Genomic DNA, 13583 nt, shown 5'->3' on the forward strand with positions numbered 1-13583 from the left:
CTAGGGATGTTTCATGCACTTAGCCTTACTCTCCGGTCTCCTGCTGTGATGTTCTGAAGGGCCCCAGAGGCTGCCTCGGTGGTGTGCTTGTTCAGCTCACACCTCTGTAGCAGTCGATTGTAGACGCCTATAATCTGGGGGTTCCAGAGCCACTCCATCCCTTTGGGATCCTTAGAGACTTCTGTGAAGGTTACAATATCTGCGTTCATGTACAACTGAGTGGGGGGGGGGAGGGAGACAAAAAGAGGGACTATATTCAGTGAACGTTCTGTGAGGCTCCGATTTCCCCATCTTACTTACAGCCATATCCATCTTCTCCTTCTGACCTCAGCTCAGTCTGTGCTTCATCATGGCTGTAATCTACTCCCAGGGTTGTGTTGCTCACAATTTACATCTACTTCACGCTGATCCAATTATCACTCTCTAATTCCTTTTCAGGATCATATTCACCTCATCATCATTTCCTATCACTAACTCTTGCCAATTGAAATAAGGAGAAGCAGCTTACACTTCTCCTGACAGCTCTCTGGGTTTCCTTGGGGAACTCTGAAAACAGTTCCCACTATAGTGCTTAAATCCTAAGGGCTGGGGCGGGGGGACGGGACCTCTGGGGCTAAAGTCAGTCTGAGAACTCCACTCACTCACCTCTTCCCTAATCACAGTAAATATACTCCTATTAAATATAGGAACTCCCTATAGTTACTCTGTGCAGAGGAAAATTTACTCTGCACATGCCCAGGGGAACTTTGATTCTTCCAGGACCGAGTCCTGGCATCGAAAACAGATGTTGAGGCTGAACTCAAGCACAAATTAAGCCCTACAACAGGGTTTCTTAACCTTGGGCCCCCAGATGTTGTTGGACTACAACTCCCATCATCTCCAGATACGGCCTTTGTGGCTGAGGATGATGGGAGTTGTAGTCCAAAACATTGGGGGGGGGCAAGGTTAAGAAACCCTGCCCTCCAGCATTCTAAGTCAAGCTACTCAAATATCTGTATCAGCAGCGGCGGCAGCAGTGGCTGCCACAGACCCCTCCCCATCTGCAGGCTCACTTTGCTACATCCTCTCAGTCATTTCACATGCTCCAAAACAAAACCTGGGAATGGCCCTCCCATTTCCTCCCCTGCTCCTGTTCTTCCGACTCTCACCTCTCGGACTTTCTTGCTCTGGGGGCTGAAGCAGCCCACCAGCTCACTCGTCACGGTGGCCCCATCACTCCTCTTTTGACCTTCTAGTCGCTGGAGCGAGGAAGGAGGCATCTCATCATAGAGACGGTAGGAGAGGTTGCGCAGCACACAGACAGCATTCTCTACGCTCTGTGGGGGCAACCAAAGAGATTGGCTTACTTTGGGGGTTTTGTAAAAGGAAGCATCAACTTACACCACGTTTTCCATTTGGAAGTTTTTTCTTCTCTCTCTCTTCCTTCAGGGAAGCTTTTAACAACCTTTTAAAAAATAATTTTTAATGACTGACCTGGGTTGTGCTATGCCAGAATATGTTTCATAGATGTTAGTACTTATATATGTTAGGTCTTTTGAGTTGTATTTGATTCATTGTAGGCTGCCTTAGGCAAAAATCTGGGAAGGCCCCAAATAAAGTATTTAAAGTATGTTTGTAAAAACGTGTTTATTTAAGGCAGGATTTATATTTTGCCTTTCCAAATGTTTGCCTGAGGCAGCTTACTACAGGAATTCTAGCTGGCTTTTGGATTCAGGAGGGGAGCGGCTTCAATGCCCTGGAGATTCAGACAAGAAAAAGATGCAAAAGGGGACTCTCTAGCAGCTCTGTCCCAGGGGGCACACGCAGCCCACCATCACGGAGACATAGCAAGAGGTGGACATCACTTTGGTGTCCGGTTTTCAGGGCTCCCTCCCACATCTTAGGGGAAAGAATGAAAGATGTTTGTCTTTGTAGCTTGTGAACAAATCGTATGAAACATCCCAGACACACATTTCAGCTGCCTTGTTCCTTGAGATATTCTGAATCTGTCTGGAGAGTTAAAATACACATGTTTTTGATCATTCACAAGTTAAAGATCACAACACGTTATATTTTTAGGTGTGCACTGAAGAGGTTCTAAAGGTTCACCTAAAAATGTAAAGTGCAAATGCGAAGAATAGGGGTATCGTATAGACGCACATCAGCTGTGATCGCCTGAGTGTAACAGACTTCAGTCAGTCTTTAGAATGAGTGCAGCAGACCTCAGAAACAGTGTCTCTGCACTGTTTCCCAACACTTGCCTTAAAAACATGTCAGGAGAAGTAAAAAGGAAAATGGGTTTTGAGTTCTTGAGGAACAGCAGCAACCGGCTCTCAATTCTCTCAAAGAAAACGTGCATGGGGCACATCACCCACAATTGGTCCACAGAATACTGACCAAAGGATCTGCATCTTTTCTGGGCGATAAAGGGATATTTTGCCCTTTCTATGTTGTGCTCAACGTTTCTTTAAAAATGTTGGAGATGAAGTTCCAGTGCATCGACCTTTTGCACCAACTATCCTAATGATCACTAGGGGCATTGGGAGTAGACAGTGAGCAAGGGTCTCCCTATCTGTCCCTACCCTATGACCCCTGATCTGACTCTTCAGCGCTTCCTTTCCTCCTAGAGAGCAGATGGAAACATCTCTCTCCCTCCTTTCCTATTCATTATGTAGTCCTTTAGATTAGGACTTTCCTATCCAAATATACTTAACCAATAAATACTTAGTATTTAGCTCTACAAGAATCTCCATGTGTTTTCTCTAAATAGCTGCAACACCTACCTGTAAACCACCCTCTGCTACTTACTCAGTAACTGGAGTGTGTGCTCATTCCTTAGTGCTCTACTGTTTACCTAGTGGGGGTAAAATTAACAACCCCCAACAAAAAACAAATGTCTTCGCCTTATTTTCTTAATTGACTTCAGGAACTGAATTACCTAGATTAGGACATAGACCAAGGAGGCTGCTGTGCCTCTACTGTTAGAGGTGTGCAAGGAACTGTTTTTGGCAGTTCGGTTAGAATTCAAACCAAATTGGAACCAAACTCTGGTTCGCAAACTGGCTTGGTTGAACCAGCCAGCAGTCTAGTCCATTTAATCAAACCAGGCCAAACTGGTTTGAGGGGCTATGCTTGTAAAGGGGAATGGCCTCCGCGCATCCCTGGAGGCTGGAACCACGCCACCCCTGCTTGTGCCACGCTGCTGGGGGTAGCACTGGGGTTTAGCGAAGCTGCCACTGGTAAGGTGCTCTCTTGAACTCCCGCCCAGCCGCCTTTAGAAACCCTTCAAAGGCAGGATTCCCCTTTGCTTGTAAAGGGACTCCTCACCGGTTTGCCCTTTACAAGCATCGTCCATCAAACTGGTCCATAATGGACCAGCCCTGGTTCAGTTCGAACTTGGACCGGCCGCTTTTTTTTTTTTTTTTTGAGGCCGGTTAGGTTCAAGTTCGAACCAGTTGAATAGGGCCAGTTGATTCAAACTGGTTCTGCACACCTCTATCTACTGTCATTTGGCAAGGGCGGGTATGAAAGTCCCACTCAACAGTTTGTTTAGGTCCATAATTCTGCTTTGGAGGAAAAAAAACACAACCTCAGCTTAGGATATGATGGGTGTACTACAATGAAGACCCTGCAGCCATAGAGGAACTTTCCCATATTACTATATTTATAAGTGAAAGAACCATTACAGGAAACAGTCAGAGCACTTTGTCTTGAAAGATAGCATCCTCTCCCTAGCCCAGCTCCATGTATGTCAGTCAGTATCAAGGCAGCTCACCTTGTCCTCCGACTTCCCTACTTCCAGGGAACTGTTAATGTAATTGACCATAGAGTCCACTAGCCCGTGGCACTCACGCATCTTCTGCCGGGTTTGCTGGCTAGCTGAGCTGAGATTCCTACAGGGGAAATGCACAGGAAAACCACAAAAGAAAAAATATTTCCTCAGCCTGATGCCAGCCATTGTTATCACCTTAAGCCATGGCCAAACTAATGCATAGCCTCATATTCTTAAAAGTAAAAATAAAAAAGCCAGGAGACCCAATAAGATATCTCAGAAAGAAACATCATATGTCAAGGAAATGTTTCTCCATGACCTGGTAGTTGGGGACAGATTGGAGAATATATTCTTGACTATGGGAGGTCTGAGAAGGTATTGGTGTGTTGGGCAGCCATACCAGATCCATGCAAGAAGGAGGATGCTTTCATTCCTAGAGCTGCGGTGTCCACCAAACTGGCCCACTTTGCAAACCTAGGAACCATTCACATTGTCATAGCCGTAGTCCCATTTTTTTCACTGTGCTCCTTGACTTTCATTACTAGAGCTTGCAGATCATCCACATTTTCAGCTATCAGAGTGGTGTCATCAGCGTAGCGCAGGTTATTGATGTTTCTTCCTCCAATTTTAAAACCATGGTTGTCATCTTCTAATCCAACTTCTTTCAGTATATATTCAGCATATAAATTGGATAGATTAGGAGAAAGTATACAGCCTTGTCTTACTCCTTTGCCAATATGGAACCAGTCTGTTTCACCATGTTCCGTCTGAACTGTGGCTTCCTGTCCCGTGTATAGGTTTCTCATGAGAACAATGAGATGTTCTGGAATGCCCATTTTCCTAAGGACATTCCACAACTTGACATGGTTGATGCAACTGAAGGCTTTTCTGTAGTCAATAAAGTATATATTGACTTCTTTTTGGTATTCTTTGACTTTCTCAATTATCCAGCATGCATCAGCAATGATGTCTCTTGTTCCTTGGCCTTTTCTGAAACCAGCTTGAACATCCAGCATTTCCCTTTCCACAAAGGGCACTAATCTGCGTTGGATGATCCTGAGCATTATTTTGCTAGCATGTGAAATTAAGGATATTGTGCAATGGTTTGTGCAACCATCTAGGGAAACTTGACCAGCTAGGGAAGCTTTTAAAGTGTCAATTCAATGATGCCCATAATTTTCCAACACTGCTATACCCAGGATTCCCCCACCCACATAATTTTCTTGAATAAGTCGCATCAGGATCTATTGACCAAGGAATATGCAGTTCCCTGATTGACGTGAAGTGAATCTGTCTCAGTACTTCATGAGCATCTATATGAACCTACCTGAGGAAGCCAGTAGCATTGTAGAAGATTTCTGCCTCTGAGGCATTCTGCTGGATAACAGCAGCACTGCCCGAGCCAGACAGAGGGATTAAGATCAGGTCTGTGAGCTGCTCCAGAGTGTCACGGGCCAGGCGGTCCTTGAGGGTATCACTAGAGGACAGATTCCAGAGGATGCCTGCAGAGTGAAAGGAGACAGAGGAGGGTATCACAGCAGATGTCACTGCTTGACAAGGTGGGAAATGCCCTCTGGTAACAGCACTGTAGCAAGGTAGTCCTCATTTCCTATTAAAAAAAAATCTCCATAGCACTATTATTAAGAATAATAATAATGCTGCTTTTTCAACAAAAAGCATTCCCAAAGTAGTTTGTATACACAGGGGATGAGAAGACAGCTCCCCAACCCAAATGGGCTTACAGTTGAAAAAGAAACACAAGGAAGACCCCACTAATAGCCATTGGGAGGGACGCTGTGCTGAGATGAACAGGGCCAGTTGCATTTTCCCTGGTTAAATTTAAGAGAGAGATTAATTTAAAAGGAGCATCTTTGCTCAGACAGAAGAGGCTATTGTTTAAAATGTGTCACAATGCTTGTATCTTCCATCCTTACAGTAAGCCTATGAGGACATTAATATTTCAACTTTGCCAGCTGGCAACTAAGCCATTACAAGCTGCCATTTTGTTGGTACAGAGACCAGACTCATGAACGCTCTAACATGACTTGAGGTTGCCATTTGCCACATTTTGGCTCAACCCATTCCTAAGAATGCTCCAAAACAGGAAACTTGTAGTGGCTTCCCCAAGTCAAAATGGCTATTCCAGTGAGGCTGTGGCTGAACAGAGACTTGAACCAAAGTGTTTCAAGTCCCAACTCAATATTTTCTTCATTGGATCACATCAAGTCTCTGAATAACACGAGGCCTAAATAATGCTATTTGCCGACAGCTATTTGCTGATTTGACTTTGACTCCTGAAGTGCCATCAAGCTCCTTGCTTCATTTGATTTGGGTACCTAATGTATGTGCAGGGTGCTTTCTTGATGCTGTTCAGTTCTCTACAGCCATCTCTTAACCACTGCTCAAGCAAAGCAAACAACCTCCCACACTATGCTATTTTAAAGTATAGCTGAAGTGAATTAGAAAATCAATGTAAAGAAGCAAATATCAATCAACCACTTTCAAAACCTGCTAAGCAATTAACCAATTCCAAAGGGATGGAACAACAAAGCATGGAAACCCCAAGTGTCTGATCTGCACATTTTAAAGAAGCAAATCCACACCACATTCAGAACTGTGCATGCATTTGTTCCAATTCACACTCAAGGCTCAAATCTATGATCACAGCAATCAAATAAATAAAAATGAAACAAGCACCAGTTAGGAGTCCTGGCTGATTAGACTGCCTTCTAAGCACCCAGTGCAAATGGCTATGGATGATGTAGCTAGCCACTTTGGGGGAAACTGGACTACAGTCTCTTTATGATGAATATGTCATTTGAGAGGTCTAGATTCCAACATTAAAAGGTTTGTAGTGGCATGATGAACCCTCATCTGGATTCACGTGGTGGCCTTGCATGACTTCACCATGAGCAAAGTGTAATCTAGGCTAGGGGGGAAAAAGAATGACAACAGCTGTAAAGACTCAGTTCCTCAAAACACCTGCACTATTGCTAATCTTTGTGGACCCTCCAAAAATTCAACACACTCAGAGTGTTGGGCTGTTGTGTGTTACCACCTAAATCAGCCTGAGAACTTGGAAGTGACCAAGCAGCAGCCCTACAGGGGCGGAGCTATAATTGAACAAATGGGTTCAAAGAACCCGGGCCCCCAAGCTCCAGAGGGCCCCCCGCTCCACCTGTCCCTATTTTCTTCATTATCTCCCTCACTCTGAGGGGCCGCCAGGAAGGGGTGAACACAGGACCCCTCTCCCCTAGCTACGCCCACACAGCTCCCTGATGAATATTTTCAACAGCAGGAGAAACAAGTTGTTCTAGTAAGAACTAATCAGCCAGCCTACTTTCCTTTCACTGTCTCTACAACTGGACTATATTTGGTTCATATCGAGGTCCACAAGTTAGATCTTTTGGACCTCAAAAGTTCACATGTCCACCATCTTGGATCGGGGTGGATGACATCACACACCATGCCATTTGGGCATCACTATGAGTCCATACAGCTGTGGCAAATTTGGTTCAAATCAGTTAGACTGTCCACAAGTAAGTTCACCTGCACCTCAAAAGTTTACGTATCTGCCATTCTGAACTGTGGTGGATGACATCATCACAAACTACACCCTATGTGTCCCTTCAGCTGCAGCCAGTTTGGTTCACATAGGTTAAGCAGTTCACAAGTTAGCCCACTTGTGCCTCAAAGTTTTGTGTGTCTGCCATCTTGAATCAGTTTGGATGACATGTCACAAACTACACTGTTGAGGTGTCCCTGTGTGTCACTCACTGCAAGTGTACCTAATTTGGTTCAAATTGGTCAGTCCACAAATTAGCCAGCTTGCACCTCAGAGTTCACATGGCCGCCATCTTGAATTTGAGTGGATGACATCACACACCACACTATTTGGGCATCCCTATATGTCCCTACAGCTGTAGCAAATTTGGTTCAAATCAGTTAGGCGGTTCACAAGTTAGCCCACTTGCGTCTCTAAAGTTTACGCGTCTGCCATCTTGGATCAGATTGGATGACATCATCACAAACTACGCTGTTGAGGTATCCCTACAACTGTACCCAATTTGGTTCATATTGGTCCAGACATTCTGAAGTTGATGGCGGTGGGGGGGACACACACACGGACGGACACACACACGGAATGTCCAGTGATCTCATAAGCCTACTGGAAAGTAGGCTAAAAGCAGACAGAGAGAGACAGATAGCAATTGTATCAAGACCATGTAGGAACTTGTATGAATCCAAGCCCTGTAAAACAGAAAGCATTACTGGGATGTTTTGCTGCAAAGATTGGAGTGGTTGAATCATAGGAACTTGTTGGAGCACGCTAAGCCTGCAGGCTTAGCCACGTGTCGTCCTCTTGTGTTCCAGTTACTCATCTGGCCCTTTCCTTCTGCAGCTCCTCAGTCTGGGCTCCTTCCACTGCAACCCTGACAGGATCTTGTCTTTCAAACTTGGGCAAGATGAACTAGCTCTCACTCTCAATCCCTTAACAGGGATGCTCTTATCAGATGTCTGCGCTACAAAGGGCCAGATCCTCAGCTTTTGTCAATGGAGCTGCAGATGTTGGTGCACAGAGGCTTAAATTACTTGTTTCCCCTTGTAGAACATAAGATCAATAGACATTTTGGATACATTTTCAAAGAAGCAGTTAAAAAATAATAATCTGTCAAACAACATGAGCCTCAGTTTTGCTATTAAAACCCCAAAGAGCAAACTGTGTGGTCATTTAGAGAAGTCAAGTAACACGATCAAGTGCCCTGAGGCAACAACATTTAACTAGGGGAAGTTCTGTCCAAAACTAGAGAACCAGAAGTTAGGATAAATGAGAATATGGTTCTCACCAGGTTAGCGATACAGGGTCACTCAGCAGATGCTGATGAGGGTTTCTCAGAGTTCAGTTAACTTGAGAGTTTAGACTGAACTTCCAACAGCCAATATTCATTTGCTGATGAAACAAAAATATCTCCACACCTTGTCTAGGTTAGGGGTGGCCTGGGATCACTAAGCCCTAGGAGAAGAATACTCCAGTTCTGAGGGAGATGAAGTTCCAAATAAGAAAGAGGCTAAACAAGCAACAGTGTGTGAGAAGATAAGAGCAATGTGTGTGTGTGTGTTAGGGAACAGGAAATTCCCCTAAGAGGGAGCAGGCCTGAGGCAAGGGGCAGGTTTTGACCTGTACTGGGAGGCAAATTCCCTCATAAAAACTAAAAGAGCACTGCAGAGTTGGCTGGGGGCATTATTCATTTATAGGATTATGTATTAGTGGAGCAGTAGGATTTGGTTTATATGAAGAAAGGAAGGGCGCACTTGGGTGAAAGCTAGTGAAGTGATCTAGAAAGTAAGCCTTACACACAGTACTCCAGTTCACCTACTGGCAGTGGGCAACTAGGATAAGTGATAAGTCAATTAGCATAATACATTTGCAACATTTTTTGTTGATATAGTGAGTTTATGGATTTCCATAGGAAGGAAAATCTGTAGGAAAACTAGGACATAGTAGGAGAGGCAAGGAAACATGCCCATAACACACATGATGTGTTGCCACAGAGGACAACAAAAGATGTGAGATCGAAACCACACACACAGCAGTAGCAGGCAAGAAAGCAGTAGGCCTGCCACTCTCTCCCTCTTTTGCTCCACACATGCCAGCATATCAGGCAAGAATGAGGTGTGCTCTGGGCTGTGATATCTGGGGATTACTCTCTCCATCCTCTGATTGTATTCAGCTAAAGCCACTTTCACAGACTCCATCACACTTGTAATAAGCATGAAAGCTCATTGCATCATAGCTCCTGGGCCACACTTCCCCATTAGCCCTGGTATTAGATTAGACAATCTGAGCCTGTTGGGCAGGATTAGAAAGACTCTTTTGTAGCAGAAGCAAATGTAATCTCTCTTGCTTGCTGGACCTCTGTTCAGGTGTTGCCAGGCAGCCTCCCCTCACCCCCTCCTCTCTGTAAACTGGCTTCTGATAGAAGCAAGGCTGAATGAGGCATGGATAAGCACTTGGTATGAGGAGGGAAGCTGGCCTCTGTTTGGAAGCAAATCTTGTACCAGTGCATTAATTCACAGGGAAAGATCTCTCTCTCTCTCTCTCTCTCTCTCTCTCTCTCTCTCTCTCTCTCTCTCTCACACACACACACACACACACACACACACACACACACTTGAATTCTGTGCAGTCTTAATGAAGCTAGAGCTCCTGACACAGCAAAAAGACTGAAAGACAAAGACTGCCCCTTAGAAACAGGAAAAGCACACCCCAGAAAGCAAGGTCGGGTCCCAAACCAGTTATGTAGATTTGGCACAATAAAGCCCTTTTGTTCTGTGCTCCATCTGAATAGCAACTGCCACACCCTCACTTTCTCCACGTCCAGTACCTGGAACCTACCACAGTGTCCTGTTTGTATTTCTAAAGTTTCCTGCCTTTGGAACTTTGAAGAAGGCAAAACCCTACAAAAAGCCTCTGCACACAAACCTCAGTTGCTGAAGTCTTTGTCACAAGGGCATATGTGAAAAAGAGCTCCTGGTGGCGCAGTGGTAAAACTGCCGCCCTGTAACCAGAAGGTTACAAGTTCGATCCTGACCAGGGGCTCAAGGTTGACTCAGCCTTCCATCCTTCCGAGGTCGGTAAAATGAGTACCCAGAATGTTGGGGGCAATATGCTAAATCATTGTAAACCGCTTAGAGAGCTTCGGCTATAAAGCGGTATATAAATGTAAGTGCTATTGCTATTGCTATATATGCTGCTATCTACTGCTCAGAGCTACTCCCAGCTGAGTACCTGCCTGTGTGCCAAACCCTTCCCTCTAAACTGGGTAACTAAATAACTGGTCTACCAAGTTGCTAAGCTGAAACATTCAACCATGAGGTCTAGAACCAAACTGAAATCACTACCCTTGAGCATTCCACGAGTGGGCCTGTTGTGAGGAGACCTGCCCTGTACTGCCATAGCACAAAAAAATAGAAAATTTAGGACAGGTACACTATCAAACTGCTCTTGATTCTCCCTTTCCACCAGCATTCCAGTGCCCACTAACCACTAGGCTATTAGAACCTTCACTCCATTGCTCCCTCCCCCTTATCTCATCTCTTATCCCAGGAGTCACCCACTCCCTGCACAACTGCAATTGTACCAGAATTGTCAGCTACCACACTTTACATTGCACCTCTGCATTTTACAAATAAGCTTTACCTCTTTTCAAAAGCCTTGCCTCAGAGGACCATGGCTCCTTTGGGGTACATTAACATTGCCTTGCCTCTGTTTAGACTATAACACATTTGTTGTTCACACTTACGAGGCAGTTTCAAGCAAATTCCCCCAGAGCTGGTCTAAAAGTAGAACTGCATGTGCATAGAAAGTGTAGCAACACAGTGCTCAAGCTCTCCCTATGCAAAGGCAGCTGCAAACTAGTCTAGAGCCATGTTTCCATCCCCTGCTCACTCCCCAGCCGATGTTTCTCTCCTTCAGGGCACACCATGATATAAAGAGTCGCACAGGCTTTGCCTCTGGGACTCTGGGATCCCCTCCCCCAGCCCACACACCTCTTCACAATCTGCCTCCTTTGGGTGTTGAAGCTGGACTTCCGGTCGAAGCTTCCGGGACCACAAGCGTTTTTCTTCGCTCTCCTGAGTTTTGATTTTAATGGGCCATATATCTTTCCTTCAGATGCTTTGTTTAGTTCTTTTTCTTTTCTTTCTACTCTGGGTTCTACTAGGGGCCAAGGGCATTGCCAGATTTATTTGGGCATTTTACCATTTGGGCTATCTGGGCTATTGGAACGCGAACGCAGGGGAGTGCAGTGAATGATGGGTCCTAAGCTCCAAAAAAGAACTGTTTCTAAATCTAAGACTCCTTTGGGTGTTCTTCACACAGCAGGCTTTACCGTGTGGGTAATGCGAGGCTACTGGGAACGCAAAGTTGTCCCAAAGAACAGATAGCAAGAAGTGAACTTTTTTTACCCCAGATCTAAATTGGGTTACACTCTAACATGCAGTGAAAAACCCGAATTGTGTGTGAAGTGCTGCCTGATAGCTCACAGGGGCAAATCTGCCCAATATGGGAACAACACATCCTCCATTCTGGAGGAGATGCAAGCTAAAGGGCTTTTTCAGTGTGAAAAATGCCCAGGAGGTTTTTCACACCCAGCTTTTCACTTGCATCTCCTCTGGAATGGGGGTGTGCATTCACAAATCAGCCAAATTTACCCCAAAGTCCCTGCAAGCTATCAGGGAGCATATCAAACACAATTTGGATTTTTCATCACATGGTATTGTGTAGGCTGCTATATTAAAGAGTCCACTTTTTGCGTCAGTTTTTTTGGGCAACTTCGAACTTGCAGTAAAGCCTCGCAGAAAATCCACAGTAAAGCCTGCTGTCTGGGAAAGATCCAGGCTCTCCACTCGATGGCTCTCCACCAAGATTTGCTCCAGTTTATCCAAGTTCTCTCTGTCAACAGAGCCAGCATTCCAATCTCAGAGAGTGTTCAAGGAAGCTAGGAGTGTTTGGGAGTTGTTAGTATTCCATTGATTTTTTCCATTTGCAGGTCACTGTGATCTCAAGTGACATCAACTGTTTGAGAAATTAGCCAATATTTGGAAATTTTGATTCCCCTTCTATTTCCCCACCCCCCGCACCATTAAAAGCGGTGGATTCTCTTCTATTTAGCAGGGGAAGAGAGCAACTGTTCCTATCCAACCTCAGCACAGAATCCCTAGAGTGGTGGTGGTTGGTGTCTACCTTAGGTTTCATTTTAGATTGGGAGCCCTTTTGGGACAGGAAATCATCTTATTTGTTTATTTTTCTGGGTAAACCACTTTGGAAACTTTTGTTGAAAAGCAGAATTGAAACATTTGTAGTAGTAGGGCAGTGGAGAGGGACAGAGGAAAGATCTGGGTAAGAGTGTCTCTCTTCTGGCAATGCAACAGATTACACAGGCACAGGCTGTGTGGATTAACTGGGTAAAACAGTTGGCAGAAAGGGGAGAGTCATGTGTCCCAGCTCTGCCACATGATTTTCAACACATTACTTCACTTCTTGGAGTGCCTCTTCATGTTTAGATGCTCCTGTCACATTTCAGTTTGCTTTAAACATGTGACAGCACTCCCACAGATGATCCCCATGTCTGGAAAAGTGTTGCTGTCATGATTAGTACACAGATAAACCCCTGAAGCAGGCTGATGAATGCTAACAGGAGCTGTGAGCCAATCTTCAGCAAGTGACAGGGTCGCCAGGTCATAACCTCAAAGTTCTCTGTACACTTAAGTTCATCTCTGATGAGGTGGCTGCAGCTTTTCCCCTCATTCCTTCTGCTTGCCTCTTTCTGTGTTCAGTGTGGCAACTTCTTCAAGTGGCCACCACCTCATCTCCATATTCAGCTGCCAATTAATGATACAGATGGAATCGATAGGTTGCAACCTGGCTACCCTAGTGGAGGCGGGGGGAGGGAGAGGCTCCTCCTGCCTCAGGATCCTCTCCATGCTCCCCCTCAGCCTGCAAATCCTGGAACCATAAAAAATATTGCCATGGTTTGACAGTCTCTGAGTCTGGTTCAGAGTCAGTTGAATGCATGGAATAATTTTGACTTTTTCAAACATTGGCGTAAGAGCTGGGCCACACATTGTGTTTGCCCCACAGAGGCTACCAAAGAACGGTTTTCCCATGGCAGGTTGTCTCCCTGCCACTGTAATATCTGACTGCTCCTCAGAGGGATGGTGGTCATCCCACTGTGAATTCCCCCCTCCCCTGCCAGTGTTAGCCAGTGTCATGGAGCAGGAGCAAGAAAACCCACCAAGTGGCAGCTCTGGTCCATGCAGCTGAGCTGCA

General features: G+C 45.2%; 1 protein-coding gene across 2 annotated transcripts in view; it reads right to left on the bottom strand.

The window, feature by feature from the left end:
• The window catches only part of PKP3 (plakophilin 3), a 59896-nt gene that overhangs the window by 9160 nt on the left and 37153 nt on the right, over nucleotides 1–13583 (bottom strand). For both annotated transcript variants that reach the window (XM_053261571.1, XM_053261580.1), the window contains exons 7-10: nucleotides 5079–5253; nucleotides 3755–3872; nucleotides 1149–1316; nucleotides 30–215 (exon numbers count right to left, since the gene is read on the bottom strand). In XM_053261571.1, coding sequence (XP_053117546.1) covers nucleotides 30–215; nucleotides 1149–1316; nucleotides 3755–3872; nucleotides 5079–5253 — 647 coding nt within the window. The remainder of the gene's footprint in view (nucleotides 1–29; nucleotides 216–1148; nucleotides 1317–3754; nucleotides 3873–5078; nucleotides 5254–13583) is intronic.

This window comes from Hemicordylus capensis, chromosome 1 (genome assembly GCF_027244095.1).
Source record: "Hemicordylus capensis ecotype Gifberg chromosome 1, rHemCap1.1.pri, whole genome shotgun sequence".
Classification (NCBI taxonomy): domain Eukaryota; kingdom Metazoa; phylum Chordata; class Lepidosauria; order Squamata; family Cordylidae; genus Hemicordylus; species Hemicordylus capensis.